Source organism: Crinia signifera, chromosome 9 (assembly GCF_055691185.1).
Source record: "Crinia signifera chromosome 9, ASM5569118v1, whole genome shotgun sequence".
Classification (NCBI taxonomy): domain Eukaryota; kingdom Metazoa; phylum Chordata; class Amphibia; order Anura; family Myobatrachidae; genus Crinia; species Crinia signifera.
The window spans coordinates 1,569,111-1,593,917 of record NC_139225.1 but is presented as its reverse complement, the minus strand read 5'-3'; the positions used below and the strand labels follow the sequence as shown (position 1 = coordinate 1,593,917).

The 24,807-nt window shown below is 50.4% G+C and overlaps 1 protein-coding gene across 1 annotated transcript in view; it reads left to right on the top strand.

The window, feature by feature from the left end:
- The first annotated feature begins 4,793 nt into the window (after positions 1–4,793).
- Positions 4,794–24,807, top strand: part of AIF1L (allograft inflammatory factor 1 like) — an 89,602-nt gene continuing 69,588 nt past the window's right edge. Inside the window, exons 1-2 of the mRNA XM_083160866.1 lie at positions 4,794–4,949; positions 5,164–5,225. Coding sequence (XP_083016992.1) covers positions 4,925–4,949; positions 5,164–5,225 — 87 coding nt within the window. The 5' untranslated portion in view covers positions 4,794–4,924. The remainder of the gene's footprint in view (positions 4,950–5,163; positions 5,226–24,807) is intronic.

Here is a 24,807-nt window from a genome sequence, read left to right as displayed (position 1 = left end):
GCTACTTACCAATCATTTCCAAGCAGAGGCTTCCAGTCCTCCCAGCTATGTAGGGGGAGGGAGTAGCAAGGGGTTAATAAGCCTCAGTCTGCTCCCTTCTGCCTTCCTCTCTCTCTCTTCAGCTTGGGCAGGGCACAGGTCTGGCTTCCCAATGGATCTTTGGTGGCGCAGGGGTCTCCGGGTGAGGATGATAAAATCCCTTAGGGGCCCTAATTGTGCAGTATCTTGGGGGTGGGTATCAGCTGCCCACTAATGAGGGTACAAAGTGGTGCCTCAGAGTCAGGCAGGTGTGGGCGGGGGTTGTAGGGACTCACCGGCAGGGTAACTGCGCACCGCTGCTCTGGTCCCTCCGGCTCCCTGGGTTCATCACCGCTGCTCTGGTCCCTGCGGCTCCCTGGGTTCATCACCGCTGCTCTGGTCCCTGCGGCTCCCTTGGTTCAGCACCGCTGCTCTGGTCCCTGCAGCTCCCTGGGTTCAGCACCGCTGCTCTGGTCCCTGCGGCTCCCTGGGTTCAGCACCGCTGCTCTGGTCCCTGCGGCTCCCTGGGTTCAGCACCGCTGCTCTGGTCCCTGCGGCTCCCTGGGTTCAGCACCGCTGCTCTGGTCCCTGCAGCTCCCTGGGTTCAGCACCGCTGCTCTGGTCCCTGCGGATCTCCCTGGGATCTGCACCGCTGCTCTGGTCCCTCCGGCTCCCTGGGTTCATCACCGCTGCTCTGGTCCCTGCGGCTCCCTGGGTTCATCACCGCTGCTCTGGTCCCTGCGGCTCCCTTGGTTCAGCACCGCTGCTCTGGTCCCTGCAGCTCCCTGGGTTCAGCACCGCTGCTCTGGTCCCTGCGGCTCCCTGGGTTCAGCACCGCTGCTCTGGTCCCTGCAGCTCCCTGGGTTCAGCACCGCTGCTCTGGTCCCTGCAGCTCCCTGGGTTCAGCACCGCTGCTCTGGTCCCTGCGGCTCCCTGGGTTCAGCACCGCTGCTCTGGTCCCTCCGGCTCCCTGGGTTCAGCACCGCTGCTCTGGTCCCTGCAGCTCCCTGGGTTCAGCACCGCTGCTCTGGTCCCTGCGGCTCCCTGGGTTCAGCACCGCTGCTCTGGTCCCTGCGGCTCCCTTGGTTCAGCACCGCTGCTCTGGTCCCTGCAGCTCCCTGGGTTCAGCACCGCTGCTCTGGTCCCTGCGGATCTCCCTGGGTTCTGCACCGCTGCTCTGGTCCCTGCGGCTCCCTGGGTTCAGCACCGCGGCTCTGGTCCCTGCGGATCTCCCTGTCTCCTAGCCGCCTGCTGCTGTTGCCATGCACCGTCAGCCCTCTGCTGGATCTCTGCAGCCCTGGGTTCAGCACCGCGGCTCTCGTCTGCTCGCCGCCGGCTCTTCTCTCTCTTTCCACGCCGCACTCTTCCTCACCACGCTGGCTGCCTCCTCCTCCTCTGCTCCGCGCCTCACCCACACACTCCACTCTCCGTCCTCCCTTGCTGCTGACGTCACGCTACGCGCGCTTCTTATCTCCTCCTGCGCCTGGTGACCCTTGACCCCCGCTTCCTGTACTCCATTCCACCACACAATGTAAGTGGATGCGGGCAGCCCAATAGACAGTATATGTATATCACACATGATGATGATGGAAACCGTGCGCTAGACATCAGGAATGGGATTTATGTTGCATAATGACTACTTGGATAACTACCACCCTCAGCTGTTGCCATACCTCCCAACTTTTGATGATTCTGTGGCGGGACCCAGCTGATGCGCGCCGCACGTTCGCAGTAACATGGGAACCGGTAGGCCCGGCAGGTGATTGTAGAGCCAAAGAATCTGTACCTGCAATGAATTTGTATCTGGATGATCAATATGTGGATTACCACATATAATATTGTATTTGCTGATCAGTGGCGTAACTATAAGGGCAGGATGTATTAATATACATCGCCGCCCACCCGCCGCGATGCCAGCGAATATGTACTAACATATGCGACTGGCATCGCGGTGCGGTAATGGAGACCCCCGCGATACCTGTACTGTGGTCTGCGGGGGGTCTCCGTCTCCTCCCTGCCGCCTCCTGCTGCCTTCACGCCGGGGACAGCTAAGCAGCCTGTCCCCGGCGCCTCCTCCTCCCCCCTGCAGCCGGAAGGACGTCCGGCTGTGGTGCTAGGGGGAGGAAGGGCTTACCTTCCGGGGTCCAGGAGGACCTGCAAGAAGGTAAGCCCAAGGGAGGGGGAAAGCGAGGCGGCAGGGTTGCGGCAAGGCGGGGGGCGGTGAAAACAAGCCCATAGGCTTCTATAGGGTATTGCCACCCAAAGGTGGCGATACCCTGGCCGGCGAAATCTGTGCGGCCGGGTAATAGTACATATGAAAATGCAGTAAAACGGGTTTTGCCGCATTTTCATACATCTCGCCCTAAATCTGCATCTCACGCAGCAGGAATGTTTCAGGCACCTCATGTTTCATCCAGGGGTACCTGTTCATTGTCATGGGATTCACTCACACACACACACACACACTTACTCACACTCACATACCCCCTTCACACTGCTGCCTCAGGTACGCCACAGGCCCTGGTGATTGTCAGGGGATTCACTCACACACACATAATTACACACACACACACACACACACACACACAGACTGCCGCCTCAGGTACGCCACAGGCCCTGGTGATTGTCAGGGGATACCCCCTTCTCCACAAGGCCAGGTTTGCACCCCCATACACTTTGCCACTTCTCCCGTCAGCGAAGTCACTACCAATCCCCCTTAAGCAGCCCGGAACCTTCTCGGGCGGCAGGATTGCATGTGGTACTTCTGCATGCGATGTATTGCATGCGATCCCCGCTCCCTGCTGCTGGGAGATGATCCAACCCAGAGATCTTACACGCGGCACTTATGATCTCGGATCCGATGCGCACAGGGTCACACATCAGATCCGATGTCCCACACACTCGGCCCGATCTGCCGGATTCGGGTGAAATCAAGCCCAAATCGCACAGTGTAGAATATCAGAGAAAACAGGTATTATTATAATTTACATGTCGGAGTTGTTAGGAATATCACGCGATCCCTGTGGAAATGTCTGTCAGATCTGTGACCCCACAGAACAGATTATTATTAGATGTATACTGGCAGCACAGTATGTGACTAATGGGAACAATACACTGAACACTCAGCAGAGATATCAGAGCCCAAGTGATAATAATAGGTCATAATAAAGCATGTACTGTACTGTATGCCCTGGTACGAAGTAAATCTCTAGGAAGCAGGTCCTGTAATTGGTGGTATCCTGCTATCATGTATCTGCAATGGGTGTGGTATAGGGTTCCGACAGTCGGGATCCCGGCAGTCATTAGCCCGACGTCGGAATCTGGCCGGACTCAGACAGCATGGCGAGCGCAACAAAGATTTCTGTCGGTGTTTGAACAGTCGGGATCCCAACGTCGGGTAAATGACTGTCGGGACCCCGTCCGGCACCCATCTGTAACCTGTGTTACACATATGTCTAGTAAAACGACTGAAGATTATGTATCATGTCATTTCATTCAATGGCAATAAGCAGAAACAATGGGCCTGATTCTAGTTTGATTCTAGTTTGCTCAGTGAGCTGCAAGGATCGCAGCTTACTAAGTATCTGAGACACCGCCTCGCCGAACACACGCCCCCCGCCGCTGATTCCCCTCACTACCATGTGTAACAAGTCCCCTCGCCTGCCTCCGCTCCTCTAGCATCCTCAAAAACTGTCTGCAGTATGGGGGCAGCCATTTTCCGAGTGTCACGTTTTTTTATTAGCAGCAGTAGCAGGGGGAGCCGGGACACAAGCGCCGGCAGCAAGGGCAGGCGGCAGTGGGTAACAATAGCCCCGCAGACCCCCTGGTGCCCACACCCTCTCAGCGCCTCCCCGCCACCGCGGGGGCTGCGGGGCAATAGTTACGCCACTGGGTCGCCCTCACCCCTAAATCCGCCCCTGATCGCAGTATAAATTTGTTCTCAAAATGGGCAAAATCATGTGCACTGCAGGTGGGGCAGATGTAACATGTATAGAGAGAGTTAGATTTGTGTGAGTTATTTTGTTTCAGTGCAATGCAATTTAGATTTCAGTTTCAACACACCCCACCCAAATCTAACTCTCTGCACATGTTACATCTGCCCCACCTGCAGTGCACATGGTTTTGTCCATTTTGAGAACAAATTTGTAATGCGATCAGATCTGAATAAGGGCCAAACTTATATATATATATTCTTGGTACCAACATTTCCTCTTGTAACAATTGTTTCCCCTTTAATATTACTTTACAATTTATAATAAAAGCGATAATGACCAGAAATGCTGGAGGTAAAGTCCCTGCAGTCCCTCCTCTTCTATCTCTGACTATGACAAGGTGGATAAAGGGGAGATGTCGCCCTAGGGGACGGTAGGGTGTGAAATACATACATGGGTCGACCTTCCCATTGTGTTGACGTTCACCGTAGCCATGTCCACCTCTTTCATGGTTTCACCTAAGCCCTGTCGACCTTTAGTGGTGTCGTCCTTCATACAGTCGACGCTAAGCCCCATACACATTACAAGTTACAGTGGCACAGAGGCTAGAACTCCTGGCTCACAGCACTGCCGGCACGGCCTGATTCCACCCATGTACCCACCGCTGTGGAGTTGGCATGTGTTTAACTGGTCATAAATTAGAAATGTCATTTGACCTGTCAGTAAATGCTGGGCCCAGCCAGCTGCATTCTCACAATGGCCAGCAGAGAGCGCTGCGCTAACTCCAAGGAACAAAGCTACTACAGTACGATTAAGATTGCAGCAGGGCTGAGCTTACTTCTCTGGGCTGCTTAAAACAACCAATGTGAGCAGCTTCCTATAACCATCTGCTCAAGAAGAGCAAAGAGACTGAAACAGGCATCTACGGCTCAGCAGCTAATCTCTCGCAGCCAGTCTCAGACACAGGTCTCGCCATGACATCCAACAACAGAACTCAAGGTAAATCCAACTTTCTGTGCTGTTCTATCGCCTCCTAACTTGTCACAGTGCAGACATCAGATGGATTTGTGCCAGCCAGAAGTATACCGCAGGCAGATCGCAGCCTGCCAGGTATACTGGCATGTGTAGTCCTCTCTCACGCTGAATGAAAGTAATGTATTATTTACACCAAGGTATTGCGTTTCCTAATTCATCTGTCTCAATAATTATCTAGGTGGAAAAGCTTTTGGGCTCCTGAAGGCGCAGCAGGAGATTCGGCTGGAAGAGGTGAACCAGGTGAGCGGATGGGGAACAGGCGGGTTACTGCTACTTGGTGTGTTGGTTTTGGAAAACTTTTTTCTAACTTTCTAGAATGGGAGATTGCTCTGGATCCTCTTCATAGCTGTCTTCTATACCTTATATATAAGCTGCGGCTCCCCACATGCTGCGGAACTAGAAGTCTCAGCAATGACATTCTGGGACTTGTAGTCCCACAACAACTACTGTAGTTGCCAGTGTCTGACTCTGATTGCTGCTGGTTTAATGCAGTGATGACGTACATCTGAGTAGTGAAGAATAACTGTCTATATCATGGGTCTTCAAACTGTGGCCCTCCAGATGTTGTGAAACGACAAATCCCAGCATGCCTTGCCACAGTTTTGCTATAAGGGAGTGTTAAAACTGTGGCAAGGCATGCTGGGATTTGTAGTTTCATAACATCTGGAGGGCCACAGTTTGAAGACCCATGGTCTACATATTACATTTAAATGAACCATTTACAGCCCCCCCCTAATCATAACCCCCCCCAGCGCAGACAGCCTCACATCTGAACTGACAGCTGTAGCCAATTATTCTGTTCATTTGGAGTACCCCCTTTATTAAACCTTTCCCAATCTCGACAAATGAGAGCACCTACCCCCTTCATCATTGCACCCTTCCTAATGTATGAGAGTACCCCTTTAACCCCACCCCATTATGTGGAGTTTTAGTACCACCTCCCTTTCTAGAAAGTGCTTGCAAAAATGTACAATGTAATGCCTACTACACACTATGCCACACACCGTAATGCCTACTACACACTGTGCCACACACCGTAATGCCTACTACACAATGTGCCACACACCGTAATGCCTACTACACACTATGCCACACACCGTAATGCCTACTACACACTATGCCACACACCGTAATGCCTACTACACATTATGCCACACACCGTAATGCCTACTACACATTATGCCACACACCGTAATGTCTACTACACACTATGCCACACACCGTAATGCCTACTACACACTATGCCACACCGTAATGCCTACTACACACTATGCCACACACCGTAATGCCTACTACACATTATGCCACATCGTAATGCCTACTACACATTATGCCACACACCGTAATGCCTACTACACACTATGCCACACACCGTAATGCCTACTACACACTATGCCACACACCGTAATGCCTACTACACACTATGCCACACACCGTAATGCCTACTACACACTGCCACACACCGTAATGCCTACTACACACTATGCCACACACCGTAATGCCTACTACACCCTATGCCACACACCGTAATGCCTACTACACATTGTGCCACAAATTATAATGTTTACATTTACTAAGATGGGAGTTCTGTATAAGATGGGATGTTGCCCATAGCAACCTATCAGAATCTTCTTCTAATTTATTAAGCATCTTCTACAAGATAATAGATAGAATCTGATTGGTTTCCCATAGCAACATCTCATCTTCAATGTAACTCCCATCTTAGTAAATAAACTCCCAATAGTTATGTACAGTATGAGCCATACGCTATAATGCAATGTAAAACAGCTGCAGCTCCCTGACCAGGGGGAAGTAGAATTGTTGTATTTAGCTAATAAAGTGCTGCTGCGGCTTCTGGCTGATCTGCCCATTACCGTGTTAATGTGTAGTGTGCGGCGCTGTGTTATCTGTGGACTTTATACAGTGCTGTGTGTAACCACAGTCAGAGTGTTGGGGGTCACTGAATGATACTGAATAGAACCAGAACTAAGTCACGCTGGGAAATTCCTCTCCGTGCGACTTCTCTTCTCACTACTGGTCTGTAAGTGGAAGTGAGAGCGCCAGTTCCTCTGCAGCTAAAACCATGACATATACCAGAGCCGGTGCCAAGTGTGCGCCAAGCAGACTGCCAGGAACGTTTATCCCTGCGGCTGGAATTGTCTTGGGATGACTGACGCCCTCCCGGACGTGTCAGATCCCTGGGTCGACAATGTCTATGTCGACAGTCACTATGTCAACCACTATTGGATAGCTGCGACTAGGCTGACACCTAAGAATGGTTGATGTGTCCTAGGTCAACAATGATAGAAGGTCGACACAAACTTAAGGCCAACATGACATGGCCGACACTCAAATGGTCGACATGAGGTTTTCATGTTATTGGGGTTTATACCGACTTACTTTACGATTCACGTGGGCATAGAGTTAGATTTGGTACTTGTTTCCTAGCACGGCCACAATCGCGGGCATCGGGTGTAATTTTTAGTGGTCTGCGACGCGACCGACGCGATGCCCCCGATTTCCCATTGAAATGCATTGAAAAAAGTCAAAATCACGTCGGTCGCGTCGCAGGCGGCTAAAAAAGGCTTAAATGGTCCACACTATTCTATTCTCAACTCCACGCCGATGTGGATAGTGGGGGTATGAAAAGTTCGGAGGACACGTACCGCCGCCCCTCGCGGGCTCGCTGCGCTCGCCACGCTTCGGGTTCACGTTGATCGTGGGGTGGCGTAAACTAATTTTGGGGGGCCATTTCACTGTTCAGGGGTGTTTTGGGGGGGGTTCTGGACCATTTAACATTGTTCCCTATGATGATTTGGGTAAATTGAGGCATTTAACATTGTTCCCTATGGGAAATCGCAGGCATCTGTACCATCGCACCCGATTTTTTAGTGCATGCGATGGCCGCGATGCCCCCGATTTTTACTAACGATGCCCACGATCATGATCGGTGTGGCCGTGCTAGGAAACAAGTACCTTAGATTCTAATAGTGCCCAAAGCATACCGCTGTCCTCTCAGCTGTTCTGCAGAATTACAGGTCCCAGAATCCCCCTGTCAGTCACACCGCCGTCCTCTCAGCTGTTCTGCAGAATTACAGGTCCCAGAACCCCCCTGTCAGTCATACCGCTGTCCTCTCAGCTGTTCTGCAGAATTGCAGGTCCCAGAACCCCCCTGTCAGTCACACCGCTGTCCTCTCAGCTGTTCTGCAGAATTACAGGTCCCAGAACCCCCCTGTCAGTCACACCGCTGTCCTCTCAGCTGTTCTGCAGAATTACAGGTCCCAGAACCCCCCTGTCAGTCACACCGCTGTCCTCTCAGCTGTTCTGCTGAATTACAGGTCCCAGAACCCCCCTGTCAGTCACACCGCTGTCCTCTCAGCTGTTCTGCAGAATTACAGGTCCCAGAACCCCCCTGTCAGTCATACCTCTGTCCTCTCAGCTGTTCTGCAGAATTACAGGTCCCAGAACCCCCCTGTCAGTCACACCGCTGTCCTCTCAGCTGTTCTGCAGAATTACAGGTCCCAGAACCCCCCTGTCAGTCACACCGCTGTCCTCTCAGCTGTTCTGCAGAATTACAGGTCCCAGAACCCCCGTCAGTCACACCGCTGTCCTCTCAGCTGTTCTGCAGAATTACAGGTCCCGGAACCCCCCTGTCAGTCACACCTCTGTCCTCTCAGCTGTTCTGCAGAATTACAGGTCCCGGAACCCCCCTGTCAGTCACACCTCTGTCCTCTCAGCTGTTCTGCAGAATTACAGGTCCCAGAACCCCCCTGTCAGTCACACCGCTGTCCTCTCAGCTGTTCTGCAGAATTACAGGTCCCAGAACCCCCGTCAGTCATACCTCTGTCCTCTCAGCTGTTCTGCAGAATTACAGGTCCCAGAACCCCCCTGTCAGTCACACCGCTGTCCTCTCAGCTGTTCTGCAGAATTACAGGTCCCAGAACCCCCCTGTCAGTCACACCTCTGTCCTCTCAGCTGTTCTGCAGAATTACAGGTCCCAGAACCCCCCTGTCAGTCATACCGCTGTCCTCTCAGCTGTTCTGCAGAATTACAGGTCCCAGAACCCCCCTGTCAGTCATACCTCTGTCCTCTCAGCTGTTCTGCAGAATTACAGGTCCCAGAACCCCCCTGTCAGTCATACCGCTGTCCTCTCAGCTGTTCTGCAGAATTACAGGTCCCAGAACCCCCCTGTCAGTCATACCGCTGTCCTCTCAGCTGTTCTGCAGAATTACAGGTCCCAGAACCCCCCTGTCAGTCATACCTCTGTCCTCTCAGCTGTTCTGCAGAATTACAGGTCCCAGAACCCCCCCTGTCAGTCATACCTCTGTCCTCTCAGCTGTTCTGCAGAATTACAGGTCCCAGAACCCCCCCTGTCAGTCACACCTCTGTCCTCTCAGCTGTTCTGCAGAATTACAGGTCCCAGAACCCCCCTGTCAGTCACACCGCTGTCCTCTCAGCTATTCTGCAGAATTACAGGTCCCAGAACCCCCCTGTCAGTCACACCTCTGTCCTCTCAGCTGTTCTGCAGAATTACAGGTCCCAGAATCCCCCTGTCAGTCATACCGCTGTCCTCTCAGCTGTTCTGCAGAATTACAGGTCCCAGAACCCCCCTGTCAGTCATACCGCTGTCCTCTCAGCTGTTCTGCAGAATTACAGGTCCCAGAACCCCCCTGTCAGTCATACCGCTGTCCTCTCAGCTGTTCTGCAGAATTACAGGTCCCAGAACCCCCCTGTCAGTCACACCTCTGTCCTCTCAGCTGTTCTGCAGAATTACAGGTCCCAGAACCCCCCTGTCAGTCATACCGCTGTCCTCTCAGCTGTTCTGCAGAATTACAGGTCCCAGAACCCCCCTGTCAGTCACACCTCTGTCCTCTCAGCTGTTCTGCAGAATTACAGGTCCCAGAACCCCCCTGTCAGTCATACCTCTGTCCTCTCAGCTGTTCTGCAGAATTACAGGTCCCAGAACCCCCCTGTCGGTCATACCTCTGTCCTCTCAGCTGTTCTGCAGAATTACAGGTCCCAGAATCCCCTGTCGGTCATACCTCTGTCCTCTCAGCTGTTCTGCAGAATTACAGGTCCCAGAATCCCCTGTCGGTCACACCGCTGTCCTCTCAGCTGTTCTGCAGAATTACAGGTCCCAGAACCCCCCTGTCAGTCACACCGCTGTCCTCTCAGCTGTTCTGCAGAATTACAGGTCCCAGAACCCCCCTGTCAGTCACACCGCTGTCCTCTCAGCTGTTCTGCAGAATTACAGGTCCCAGAACCCCCCTGTCGGTCACACCGCTGTCCTCTCAGCTGTTCTGCAGAATTACAGGTCCCAGAATCCCCTGTCGGTCACACCGCTGTCCTCTCAGCTGTTCTGCAGAATTACAGGTCCCAGAACCCCCCTGTCAGTCACACCGCTGTCCTCTCAGCTGTTCTGCAGAATTACAGGTCCCAGAACCCCCCTGTCAGTCATACCTCTGTCCTCTCAGCTGTTCTGCAGAATTACAGGTCCCAGAACCCCCCTGTCAGTCATACCGCTGTCCTCTCAGCTGTTCTGCAGAATTACAGGTCCCAGAACCCCCCTGTCAGTCATACCACTGTCCTCTCAGCTGTTCTGCAGAATTACAGGTCCCAGAACCCCCCTGTCAGTCATACCGCTGTCCTCTCAGCTGTTCTGCAGAATTACAGGTCCCAGAACCCCCCTGTCAGTCACACCGCTGTCCTCTCAGCTGTTCTGCAGAATTACAGGTCCCAGAACCCCCCTGTCAGTCACACCGCTGTCCTCTCAGCTGTTCTGCAGAATTACAGGTCCCAGAACCCCCCTGTCAGTCATACCGCTGTCCTCTCAGCTGTTCTGCAGAATTACAGGTCCCAGAACCCCCCTGTCAGTCATACCGCTGTCCTCTCAGCTTTTCTGCAGAATTACAGGTCCCAGAACCCCCCTGTCAGTCATACCACTGTCCTCTCAGCTGTTCTGCAGAATTACAGGTCCCAGAACCCCCCTGTCAGTCATGCCTCTGTCCTCTCAGCTGTTCTGCAGAATTACAGGTCCCAGAACCCCCCTGTCAGTCATACCGCTGTCCTCTCAGCTGTTCTGCAGAATTACAGGTCCCAGAACCCCCCCTGTCAGTTACACCTCTGTCCTCTCAGCTGTTCTGCAGAATTACAGGTCCCAGAACCCCCCTGTCAGTCACACCGCTGTCCTCTCAGCTGTTCTGCAGGATTACAGGTCCCAGAACCCCCCCTGTCAGTCACACCTCTGTCCTCTCAGCTGTTCTGCAGAATTACAGGTCCCAGAACCCCCCTGTCAGTCACACCTCTGTCCTCTCAGCTGTTCTGCAGAATTACAGGTCCCAGAACCCCCCTGTCAGTCATACCGCTGTCCTCTCAGCTGTTCTGCAGAATTACAGGTCCCAGAACCCCCCTGTCAGTCATACCTCTGTCCTCTCAGCTGTTCTGCAGAATTACAGGTCCCAGAACCCCCCTGTCAGTCATACCGCTGTCCTCTCAGCTGTTCTGCAGAATTACAGGTCCCAGAACCCCCCTGTCAGTCATACCGCTGTCCTCTCAGCTGTTCTGCAGAATTACAGGTCCCAGAACCCCCCTGTCAGTCATACCGCTGTCCTCTCAGCTGTTCTGCAGAATTACAGGTCCCAGAACCCCCCTGTCAGTCATACCTCTGTCCTCTCAGCTGTTCTGCAGAATTACAGGTCCCAGAACCCCCCCTGTCAGTCATACCTCTGTCCTCTCAGCTGTTCTGCAGAATTACAGGTCCCAGAACCCCCCCTGTCAGTCACACCTCTGTCCTCTCAGCTGTTCTGCAGAATTACAGGTCCCAGAACCCCCCTGTCAGTCACACCGCTGTCCTCTCAGCTATTCTGCAGAATTACAGGTCCCAGAACCCCCCTGTCAGTCACACCTCTGTCCTCTCAGCTGTTCTGCAGAATTACAGGTCCCAGAATCCCCCTGTCAGTCATACCGCTGTCCTCTCAGCTGTTCTGCAGAATTACAGGTCCCAGAACCCCCCTGTCAGTCATACCGCTGTCCTCTCAGCTGTTCTGCAGAATTACAGGTCCCAGAACCCCCCTGTCAGTCATACCGCTGTCCTCTCAGCTGTTCTGCAGAATTACAGGTCCCAGAACCCCCCTGTCAGTCACACCTCTGTCCTCTCAGCTGTTCTGCAGAATTACAGGTCCCAGAACCCCCCTGTCAGTCATACCGCTGTCCTCTCAGCTGTTCTGCAGAATTACAGGTCCCAGAACCCCCCTGTCAGTCACACCTCTGTCCTCTCAGCTGTTCTGCAGAATTACAGGTCCCAGAACCCCCCTGTCGGTCATACCTCTGTCCTCTCAGCTGTTCTGCAGAATTACAGGTCCCAGAACCCCCCTGTCGGTCATACCTCTGTCCTCTCAGCTGTTCTGCAGAATTACAGGTCCCAGAATCCCCTGTCGGTCATACCTCTGTCCTCTCAGCTGTTCTGCAGAATTACAGGTCCCAGAATCCCCTGTCGGTCACACCGCTGTCCTCTCAGCTGTTCTGCAGAATTACAGGTCCCAGAACCCCCCTGTCAGTCACACCGCTGTCCTCTCAGCTGTTCTGCAGAATTACAGGTCCCAGAACCCCCCTGTCGGTCACACCGCTGTCCTCTCAGCTGTTCTGCAGAATTACAGGTCCCAGAACCCCCCTGTCGGTCACACCGCTGTCCTCTCAGCTGTTCTGCAGAATTACAGGTCCCAGAATCCCCTGTCGGTCACACCGCTGTCCTCTCAGCTGTTCTGCAGAATTACAGGTCCCAGAACCCCCCTGTCAGTCATACCGCTGTCCTCTCAGCTGTTCTGCAGAATTACAGGTCCCAGAACCCCCCTGTCAGTCATACCTCTGTCCTCTCAGCTGTTCTGCAGAATTACAGGTCCCAGAACCCCCCTGTCAGTCATACCGCTGTCCTCTCAGCTGTTCTGCAGAATTACAGGTCCCAGAACCCCCCTGTCAGTCATACCTCTGTCCTCTCAGCTGTTCTGCAGAATTACAGGTCCCAGAACCCCCCTGTCAGTCATACCGCTGTCCTCTCAGCTGTTCTGCAGAATTACAGGTCCCAGAACCCCCCTGTCAGTCACACCGCTGTCCTCTCAGCTGTTCTGCAGAATTACAGGTCCCAGAACCCCCCTGTCAGTCATACCGCTGTCCTCTCAGCTGTTCTGCAGAATTACAGGTCCCAGAACCCCCCTGTCAGTCATACCGCTGTCCTCTCAGCTGTTCTGCAGAATTACAGGTCCCAGAACCCCCCTGTCAGTCATACCGCTGTCCTCTCAGCTTTTCTGCAGAATTACAGGTCCCAGAACCCCCCTGTCAGTCATACCACTGTCCTCTCAGCTGTTCTGCAGAATTACAGGTCCCAGAACCCCCCTGTCAGTCATGCCTCTGTCCTCTCAGCTGTTCTGCAGAATTACAGGTCCCAGAACCCCCCTGTCAGTCATACCGCTGTCCTCTCAGCTGTTCTGCAGAATTACAGGTCCCAGAACCCCCCCTGTCAGTTACACCTCTGTCCTCTCAGCTGTTCTGCAGAATTACAGGTCCCAGAACCCCCCTGTCAGTCACACCGCTGTCCTCTCAGCTGTTCTGCAGGATTACAGGTCCCAGAACCCCCCCTGTCAGTCACACCTCTGTCCTCTCAGCTGTTCTGCAGAATTACAGGTCCCAGAACCCCCCTGTCAGTCACACCGCTGTCCTCTCAGCTGTTCTGCAGAATTACAGGTCCCAGAACCCCCCTGTCAGTCATACCTCTGTCCTCTCAGCTGTTCTGCAGAATTACAGGTCCCAGAACCCCCTGTCAGTCATACCGCTGTCCTCTCAGCTGTTCTGCAGAATTACAGGTCCCAGAACCCCCTGTCAGTCATACCTCTGTCCTCTCAGCTGTTCTGCAGAATTACAGGTCCCAGAACCCCCCTGCCAGTCATATCGCTGTCCTCTCAGCTGTTCTGCAGAATTACAGGTCCCAGAACCCCCCTGTCAGTCATACCGCTGTCCTCTCAGCTGTTCTGCAGAATTACAGGTCCCAGAACCCCCCTGTCAGTCATACCGCTGTCCTCTCAGCTGTTCTGCAGAATTACAGGTCCCAGAACCCCCTGTCAGTCATACCGCTGTCCTCTCAGCTGTTCTGCTGAATTACAGGTCCCAGAATCCCCCTGTCAGTCACACCGCTGTCCTCTCAGCTGTTCTGCAGAATTACAGGTCCCAGAACCCCCCTGTCAGTCACACCGCTGTCCTCTCAGCTGTTCTGCAGAATTACAGGTCCCAGAACCCCCCTGTCAGTCACACCGCTGTCCTCTCAGCTGTTCTGCAGAATTACAGGTCCCAGAATCCCCCTGTCAGTCACACCGCTGTCCTCTCAGCTGTTCTGCAGAATTACAGGTCCCAGAATCCCCCTGTCAGTCACACCGCTGTCCTCTCAGCTGTTCTGCAGAATTACAGGTCCCAGAACCCCCCTGTCAGTCACACCGCTGTCCTCTCAGCTGTTCTGCAGAATTACAGGTCCCAGAACCCCCCTGTCAGTCATACCGCTGTCCTCTCAGCTGTTCTGCAGAATTACAGGTCCCAGAACCCCCCTGTCAGTCATACCGCTGTCCTCTCAGCTGTTCTGCAGAATTACAGGTCCCAGGAACCCCCCTGTCAGTCATACCGCTGTCCTCTCAGCTGTTCTGCAGAATTACAGGTCCCAGAACCCCCCCTGCCAGTCATACTGCTGTCCTCTCAGCTGTTCTGCAGAATTACAGGTCCCAGAACCCCCCCTGTCAGTCATACCGCTGTCCTCTCAGCTGTTCTGCAGAATTACAGGTCCCAGAACCCCCCTGTCAGTCACACCGCTGTCCTCTCAGCTGTTCTGCAGAATTACAGGTCCCAGAACCCCCCTGTCAGTCACACCGCTGTCCTCTCAGCTGTTCTGCAGAATTACAGGTCCCAGAACCCCCCTGTCAGTCATACCGCTGTCCTCTCAGCTGTTCTGCAGAATTACAGGTCCCAGAACCCCCCTGTCAGTCATACCTCTGTCCTCTCAGCTGTTCTGCAGAATTACAGGTCCCGGAACCCCCCTGTCAGTCATACCGCTGTCCTCTCAGCTGTTCTGCAGAATTACAGGTCCCAGAACCCCCCTGTCAGTCACACCTCTGTCCTCTCAGCTGTTCTGCAGAATTACAGGTCCCAGAACCCCCCTGTCAGTCACACCTCTGTCCTCTCAGCTGTTCTGCAGAATTACAGGTCTCTTTGTTGCTGTAAACATTAAACATTCCTTCAGTCTGTTCTTGGAGGTCATGGCTGGGGTCACATTGTTGGTTTGATCAAGGACTAGTGAAAGTGCTGGAAAGAAGCATCAGCCACGTGCACCTTATCACTGTAGTAATACGTACTGCTAAGAGGAAAGATATGGGGCTAGCAGGGGTGTAGCGGAGTGGAACACATGGGTGGTGTGTCTGCTTTAGGGGCCAATCCCAAGTAGTGTGGTGTTACTGTATTTCAGATGGAGTTAGCTGTTTTACCATGTGGGCTACAGATCGCAAAATTTCCCAGGGAGCGGGATCTAAAGGATCCCTCCCTGGAAACGGCTGCTCATGCATGTGTGGTCTGATGACACAGCAGGTCCCTGAACCTGGAAGCAAACTCATCTCATTAGCTATCACTTTTAGCACATGCCAGGGACTGGTTCCCATTTGATTTGCTCCCGTGTGTTTTTTTTTTTTAATACATCCCTGCGATCATTAATCTCTTATAGTTATGATAAGTGTCTTAAATCTAACATTGGATAAATATGTCCCTTAGTATTATAGCAAGAACAAAATAAACATTTCAGGGGACAATGCAGAGGTGGTCGCACAATTGGTGCTAATTCTGATCTAAAAACAAAACAGTGGCTGTAATAATAAGGTATTGCCACGTATAATCTCCTGGGGAGCCCTTGGCAGCATTGGCCCATGCATCTGGTTTGCTATACGTCATCATCGTCATCATTAAGGTGTATTTGCATATTCTCTGTAAAATATATACACATTATTGCTGGTCTGTACTTTGTCTTTGTGAGAACCCCCTTCACATCCCCGTTCTAAGGTTCCACTCTGCTGCAGTCACTTTGTGGACATATACCGCACAAGCTGGCATAGTGCTCACTGTCCTTCATACCCTATACCAGGCATGTCCAAACTATGGCCCTCCAGCTGTTGTGAAACTACAAGTCCCAGCATGCCTTGCCAGAGTGTTGCTATTAGGGAATGCTAAAACTATGGCAAGGCATGCTGGGATGTGTAGTTTCACAGCAGCTGGAGGGCCACAGTTTGGACATGCCTGCACTATAGGAAAGCTGTATCCAGCCTAGGATAGGGTTAAAGTGGCGTAGATATCCAAATCAACCAATCAGCTTCTGACGATTGAAAGCTAGATAAATGACAGAAGCTGAATGGTTGCTTTTAGCAACTTCTCAATTTCCTCTCGCTCCAAGACTTGATACGTCTCCCCCTCCTTTCCGTGTCACTATCATCATTTACCAACCATATGAGTGCAGGCTGTGATGAGGGTTCTTGTGATGTCATTCATGCATTGTGACACATCTACAAAGTTCCTACGTTCATGTGCGGTACTAGAACCTGTATTTCTGCTCCAGCTCCCTCGGGGCGTTTGGCCAGCCACTGATGTATGATAGAAGAAGCAGGTTGAGTGCCTGGTGTTTGAATCGTCGACAACTCGACGGCACAGGTTCATTTGTGCATACATCCCAACTGTCCTGCGTTTATTTAGGACAGTCCCACACCCTGCCTGGGGCCGTCAGTCTCCCGCAGTGGGGGGATGGGCAGCCGGGAGTACCCCCTTCGTATCGCTACCAGCAGAGAATAGGCGCTGTACATAAATGCACAGCGTCTATTCATACAGGCAGAGGGGCTGGGGGCATGGCCAGAAGCTTACAAAGCTCTGGCTATGCCCCAGTAGTGCTGAAAATGGGGGTGTGGCCTGCAGTCAGGGCACCCACTGTGAGGTCACGCCCCCTTTGACATAGGACACTCCCTGCATCCCATTTTCAAGGGTGAAAATGTTGTGAGGTACAGTATGATTGTGGGATTGAGGAAGGTCGTGACACCATAGAATTTGAAACCAGCATGTGTATAGATTATGGGGGAAATTTACTAAGACGAGAGTTCAAGTTCTTTTTTCATGGAGTGAAAACAGCCTGATTCTCCCAAAAAAATAACAGGGAATCGGGAGCATTGAATCCGGCCCAGTATGTTGATGACACACACCAACATGTCCATTAGATATGTAGGGTACCATAATCCTGCCTGTTATCCACACCACAGACACATCACGTATCCTATCATGTAACGGGATACGGTCGTATTGTCGACAGCACTTAGGTCGACATTGTTGTCGACAATACGACCGTTTCCCGTTATATACAGTAGTGACATTTTGCAGTTTCCTTGTGATTTATGAACTAGATCCTAGACATTGGATAAAGCTCATTAAAGGTGGAATTCCATTAGCTGTGATGCATTACAGTGGATAATTTGGGGGGGGGAGATATTTTCACCTGCCGGGTGGAAGAGAATCCCGGATCTTCTGTATGATCCATTTTCGCTATTGTGGCTCATGTGTGGATCCCCAACTGTGCCCATGGGTTTTCCCATAAACATGGGTACGTATTTGCATGAAAAAAAAATAATCAGACTGCAATCCAATTGCCAGATAAACAACAGACAGAAATAGTGGAAACAGAGTTTTTCTGTATTGGAAACGTTTCGTTTTGTTCGGTGTAACCCCCCGGCCGTTGTATTGTAGGTTGGCATGTAAAATACTTACCTACTGTACTTTTCCACCATTCACGTGATTACAATATAATAAGGATTTGGCTACGTCTCCTTCTTCCTCCTATTACTTGGGTGTATTTGGGTTAATGACAAGTTCATCTCATTCACCGTGTAACAGAATTAGTAATCTTTGCACAATACTCTATTTCCCCACAGCTGAATTAGTATAAATGCACGCTGTTAATCACAGTGATTACGGTAATTATCATACTATACTGCTAACTAACTGCTCCGAGTAACATGAATCAGTGGCATCGGACACATAACAAACGTGGGCTGGAATCCAAGAGATGCAGATTAAGGATTTCTAACACGTCACAGTGTCAGTCTGATCAGCTCACGTGCTCCTGTGCGCACTGTCAGTCTGATCAGCTCACGTGCTCCTGTGCACACTGTCAGTTTGACCTTGGTATCAGGAGAGAATTATTCTGGTTTGTTATGCTAGTAAAATAAATATATGTTAGAGGAATATACTTGCTTAAAGTATTGATACAGAGTGGAGGCATGCCCATTATATCCAGGGGGTGATAAAAAAAGAAGATACCTTTATGTGAATTGTATTCCTATGAACAGGGTGAGTGGCGTACGCCTTCTCGCCTATAACTTTAAGTACATAGCCTTCTGTCCTATAACTTTAAGTACATAAGGGACCAGACATAATAGTCTCTGAGTTTGGCAGCCATGTAGGATGCCGGGTGAACTCAGAGGCATCATTTTATCTTGTAAATGATTGCCCCTTTAAAAAACTGACTGGTGAAGAGTAAAAGAAACCTTTATATGTGAGACCAGTTTGTGGTTACGCCCACTTAATAAATACTTAAAGATAAGGTTTGGTGTTGGTTTGGGCATCTATAAATACATTTACCCCACTAAAAATGTATCCACACAAGTGCTATTCATATGAATTGAAGATTATACTACACCTTGGAAAACTGTTATATCATTTATTTCATGTATCACTGAAGAACACATTAATCTACATACGTATATAAAAGTCTCGCTGACTCATCTCAAAATCTCCAGAATCATGAGGACTAGGAACTTGAAATTTGGACAGTAGCTTTCTTTTATGACATAGGCACCCACTAAGAAGGAAGGTTTCAAAGGGGTGAAATGTGTTTGTTTGTTCTTTTTTTATGACTATGTTTGATGGGTGCGGTGATGCTGCTGCTGGCCGGAGACTTCAGACAGACCGTAATAACAGGAATTAAATGAACATATACGCTTGGAGCAGCCTCTAGGAGCACTTTTAAATGACACTTGATGATGTCTACACCAGGCACCGCTCCCAGAAGTGCTGCTGACAGAGGAGACTTTCAAAGTAGGCAACCCTACATCTGCTTCCAAATACAACTGACAGAAATCCGTTCCTCTCTGTGCCAGGGCCCACTTTAACCCCTGGTTACCAATCATTGATGGTTTGTTGCTCTCCACCATTAATGGTACAGACCCCCAGCCAGGGTTGCCTACCCTCCCGGAAAGGGGCACCTTTATTTTGCCCAGTAAGGGGGCTATACATTGGAGTAGCTGGGGGGAGAAAGAACACAATTCAGTGATTTTAAGTATAGAGCCCAGAGACCGATTTATTATAGGCTGAGACTCCGCAGCACATTGATGTTCTTTCTGGCTATAGGGACTTCTTCCGCTTCCCCCTAACTCGCCCATAATGAATGTAGCGAACAATGAGGACTGTAGCGTTCTGGATGACTTTTTGGCTGCTCTCTCCGCTGGGGTGCAGGGGAGGGGGCACGACACAGCTATGTGGGCAGTGCAAGGGGCTGATGCCACAATCGCAATACTGTGGCCCCGCCCACTGCATCAAGGCTGCCCTGAGGGATCATGATGAGATTCATTGCGAATTGCATTATTTGGACCGCCCACGTCACTCTGGGGACCATATATATATACAAAAGGAAGATTAGTTCGCTGGAGAGGTTAAATAAAATGGCTGCATAAGGGGAGGCGGTTACTATGCCGGATGTTGGGGATATCAGAGGTTGGAATTCCCTCACAGGAAACCCAACCAGTAACCACAATACCGGAGCAGGAATCCCAACAGCAGTAGATATGTCAGCGCCGGACTCCCGGTAGCCGGTATGCTGGGGTCTTGTAGGGTTAGGCCACAAGGAAGGGGTTAGGGCCTGGGGGGGAAGGTTATGGTTAGGCACCAGGGACAAGAATTAGGATTAAGCTGTGGGGGGGGGGAGGTTAGGGTTACACACTAATGGGTAGGTGTTGGGGGTGTTTAAAAGTATCCTAGCCCCTTGACCATTATTATTATTTTATTATTATCATCTTTCATTTATATGGCGCCACAAGGGTTCCGCAGCGCCTGACAATACACAGATGAGTGATTTACAGCACAAGGCAAATTAGGACAGGTACATGGTGAGGGAGAGGCAATCTTCCTCCTCTGGTCATTGCAGCCTGATGTCTGGACCTTTGATTATATCTGTTCCTCCAGCATGAGACTGATGTTGGTAATTAAGTGCGTGTTTGATAACTGCACAGATGTCAGTTTGCTTGGCGCTGTTTATGTGCTATGCACAATACTACGTCTGAAGCGATTGCCGCTGTGTTCAATTTAGTAATATTCAAATGCACAGTAATCTGCAGAGCGCCCTTCAGCCAATGAATTGTTCCTTATGTATTTCACCTTCGTGTCACTGTTCGGTTACTTATGATGCTGTATTTTATGCAGATAAATAATAAAATATACTGACCTTTTCTGTGCTCTGCCTCATAGAAGATTACATAACACTGTGTCAAATAAATCAGTAGTTCTGCCGAGCGGATGTAATTCTGTCATCTGATGAGAATTAACATGGAAATGTGTCGTTTTCTCCTGGTAGTTGTATCGTTCATCCATCTTCTCTGTCGATCTATGCTGTCTGGCCCGGTACGCCCAACTAAGCGGCCATACATCAGAACAACCTGCGTGCGACCTGATCGTACGCAGGTCATAAGTGCGGTCAAACGAGCGATCGTATCTGCTATTTTACAACCGCAGCGGAAATGATGTGCGGCACAATGGAGAGGGGGCGGAGCTAAAATGATGCGAAATGAACCATTTCAGCCCAGCCCCCTCCCCGAACTGCCACGAACACAGAGCAATGGGCAGAGGGTCAGGGGAAAATGTGGGTCACTTACCAACCTTTCCAGAGGGCTGGGAGGTGGACTCTATTTTCGGGAGCCTCCACTAGGGTACACTAGTATGAACCGTGCATGGGCTGTGCTCTCGCTCGCAATGAGGATTCCATGGAGAAGTGAATAACAGGAAGGGGCCATTTAGAGGTGTTTATGGGTGGGGGAAACGCAGAGGTGTCATAGATGGTTTTGGGGGTGGGGGTCTGGCTCTCTCTTCATTCCTGGGTGACGTTAGCGTCTTCCTACACTAGAAAATGACCTTTGTATACAAGCATGGATGAGGCCCATAGTTAGAAGGATAATAAGGATATACAATAGGCCAGAGACCAGAAACTATTGATTTTACGAGGATGACAAACCCTTGAAGAGTATAAAGGCCCCCGTACATCAGAACAAGCTGCATGTGACCTGGTAGTACGCTGGTTGTAAGTGCGATCGAACGAGCGATTTAAAAGCACATGCGATCCACTAATGACTGCAATGGCGGCACGTCAGATCTGGAGGCTGACCACTCCCGTGCGCACAGTGCATATAGTGTGCACGCCATCTTGTGTCATCTCTTCTGGGTGTGACCTATTCTACCCAGGGAAATCCTACGTAGTGCGCCAACATGGCTGCCTCACCTGCTACCTTTCGTGGGTGGAATATACAACCTGTGGAAGTTTTCACCCAAAATGACTACTCCTGAGTCTAAACTTGAAATGTTTCACTGAGAGATTGGCACTATTGATGTTCCTATGACTACAGCTATTGGTCAGCACCTGATTAACCCTTTAGGAGAATGACTCCACCACGTCTTGTGCGAAGAGGATATTCCTTTAAACCACAGGCAGACAAAGCTTCTGAAAGTCTGCATATTTGGCATAGCAGCTGGAGGCAAGGAGCGGAGTCCCAGGGGGGCACAAGCAACAGGGTCCTTATATGGAGAATATGACTGGGCCGATTGCTGGATGAGGGAATATTATTCCAGTCCCAACCTGGTGTTTATCTGGGTTATGGGGTTTTCTTTTTACTATTGAAACCTCTGTATTCTATCGCAGCGGCATCCTAATATATATCCGCGTGACTGAGATAGAATATTGGCCTTATCTGTGTGCTCCAACCTTTTGAGCGCATCCGATTACCAAACAATCTGGTAATCTGAAAGGGCCAGGTCTGTGCCAATCTCCCACTTATAAGGAAAGGTTGGATGGATCCTATTTTCGCCACTTTCACCCTGTACTGTGTTTGATAGAGGCTGTTAGTTGTAAACCTAGATGCAATGTAATATTTGTACCAAATTCATTGTTGTTTCATTTTCTCCCCTTTTTACTAAACAGTTATATTCCCAGTACATGCCTACAGTACTATTGGGTGCGGTGTTAAATTGGAAGTGTCCTCTGCTAACTCTGTGTAGCAGTCCGACCTTGTCTAGTGCAATAAGGGAGATCGCAAGTCTCTTCAGGGAGTCAGGGAGATTGCTACTATTTCAGGGAGTCTCCCTAACATTCAGGGAAAGTTTGTAAGTACATTATGACAGATTCATGATCAATATTTATGTGAATACAGGTTTCCGAGCACATAAAAAGGCAAACACTGATACAATGCGGCATTTTATATCCTCTTTTATGTTATCGGCCATTTAGGTTGTGTTTTATGGAGTGATCGGATTCTATAGGTGTGTTATATGCCATAGGTCCTGATTCTAGAGCCGGGTACACACTACGCGAGGTCTGTACCCAGCGATATTGGTGGGGGATATTGGATGCCAGCACAGTGCCTTCATCGCCAAGTGCATACTCACTAGAAATGGCGGCTGGAGGGAGCGATGGACGGGGGAGCAGAATGCAGCGTGCCCATACGTATACTGTCCGAAAATAGCTACATGTGGCCGCACACCGATTTACGTGCGACTCCCAATAAGGCCCAGTGCAGTGTGGTCACCCCATGGGGAAACCCAGGAGTAGTTATTAGCACCCTATCTCCAAAAATACATCAATATAATAGACATTATTTAGAAACATGCTAGTGAAAAGGTGCACGGGGTGGTACAATACGGGACTCATAGTTCTAGAGCAGCAATAACACTGGATCATGAGGTCGGTCAGAGTCTACAATAGTGCCAAATATTAACCAAGAAGGGGCAACGCTAGAAGGCAAATATCCGGTAGGCTGCTCTGTTCCTGAATCAGCACAGAGAGAAGGAGAGGGCAATAACGTAAATGCCCCATGGACTGCTCTGGTCCTGAATCAGCACTGAGAGAAGGAGGGGGCAAGTATGTAAATGCCCCATGGACTGCTCTGGCCCTCGCAGGTGACTCAGCACTGACAGATACATAAGCCGCCGTCTTCCATTGCTGCCCACTCGTCACTGCTGCCTTTGCCAACATCCCTATATCAGTATTCCCCAACCCAAGGCATAATCCCGATTATCTGAGAAAGGATCACAGCGGATGGACTGACGTGAACTGTGCCGGGAGCTCATTCATATAACCTCAGGAACACTGTAGTGTCTGGAGACGGCAAAAGGGAATCTTCTGGTGAAGACATTGTTTGAGTTCTTTAACAGATTGATTATGGGAACATAGCTGTGGCAAATAGCTTACTCTGATTGGTCAGGCCAATTGGGCACTTCTACAGGCCAACAAGACAAAGTGGGGAAGAATAATCAAACTTGGGGAGATTTAAAGTAGCGAGAAACAAAAGACCAACCAATCAGCTTCTGTCATCTTACAGACAGTGTTTTTAAAAATGACAGCTAGGAGCTGATTGGTTGGTAATTTATGTTTCTCCATGCATTGGTAAACCTCTCCCAGTGGCTTATAACCGTCCCAGGCACTTTTCTCTGGCTGTCATGGAGAGGAGGGGGCTACAACTTTTGGCAGGTTTGTGCCCATATCTGAGGACGTCCTGGCATTCCCACACTCGGTGTAGACCCCCGCCAGTAGCTACGTGGACTCAAGAATGAGTTTAGAGAATAGAGGCTGTGAATAGCAACTGGATAATACAATGGGCCTGGCAGTGTCAGTGAGAGACCGCTGTGAGTGTGTAAATGTATGCAGGCAGAGGGTGAGTACACAATGGGGTCTCATTCATGTGTCTTTCCCTATTAACCCCTTCCACGCTAACTGTATCCACCAAGCTACTGTCATCCTGCCCACCAAGAGTTACAGTACCATAAATCTGCATTTCCAGCCTCATTATCAGCATTGCCTAGCGCACAGTGACTGCTGCGTTTCCTCCTCACAGACTGTGTAGTTGTTGTTGTTTCTGCTGATTAAAGGAAACCTATTAGAGGAGACAGCTTCAAAGGACATCGTCCATAAACGTGTGCAGTACAAACAGCTTCATCACCAATATCGTATGAATGCGTAGTCCTATCCCCAATATCGTACGAATGCGTAGTCCTATCCCCAATATCGTACGAATGCGTAGTCCTATCACCAATATCGTACGAATGCGTAGTCCTATCACCAATATCGTATGAATGCGTAGTCCTATCACCAATATCGTACGAATGCATAGTCCTATCCCCAATATCGTACGAATGCGTAGTCCTATCCCCAATATCGTATGAATGCGTAGTCCTATCACCAATATCGTACGAATGCATAGTCCTATCCCCAATATCGTACGAATGCGTAGTCCTATCCCCAATATCGTATGAATGCGTAGTCCTATCACCAATATCGTACGAATGCGTAGTCCTATCACCAATATCGTACAAATGCGTAGTCCTATCCCCAATATCGTACAAATGCGTAGTCCTATCCCCAATATCGTACGAATGCGTAGTCCTATCCCCAATATCGTATGAATGCGTAGTCCTATCACCAATATCGTACGAATGCGTAGTCCTATCACCAATA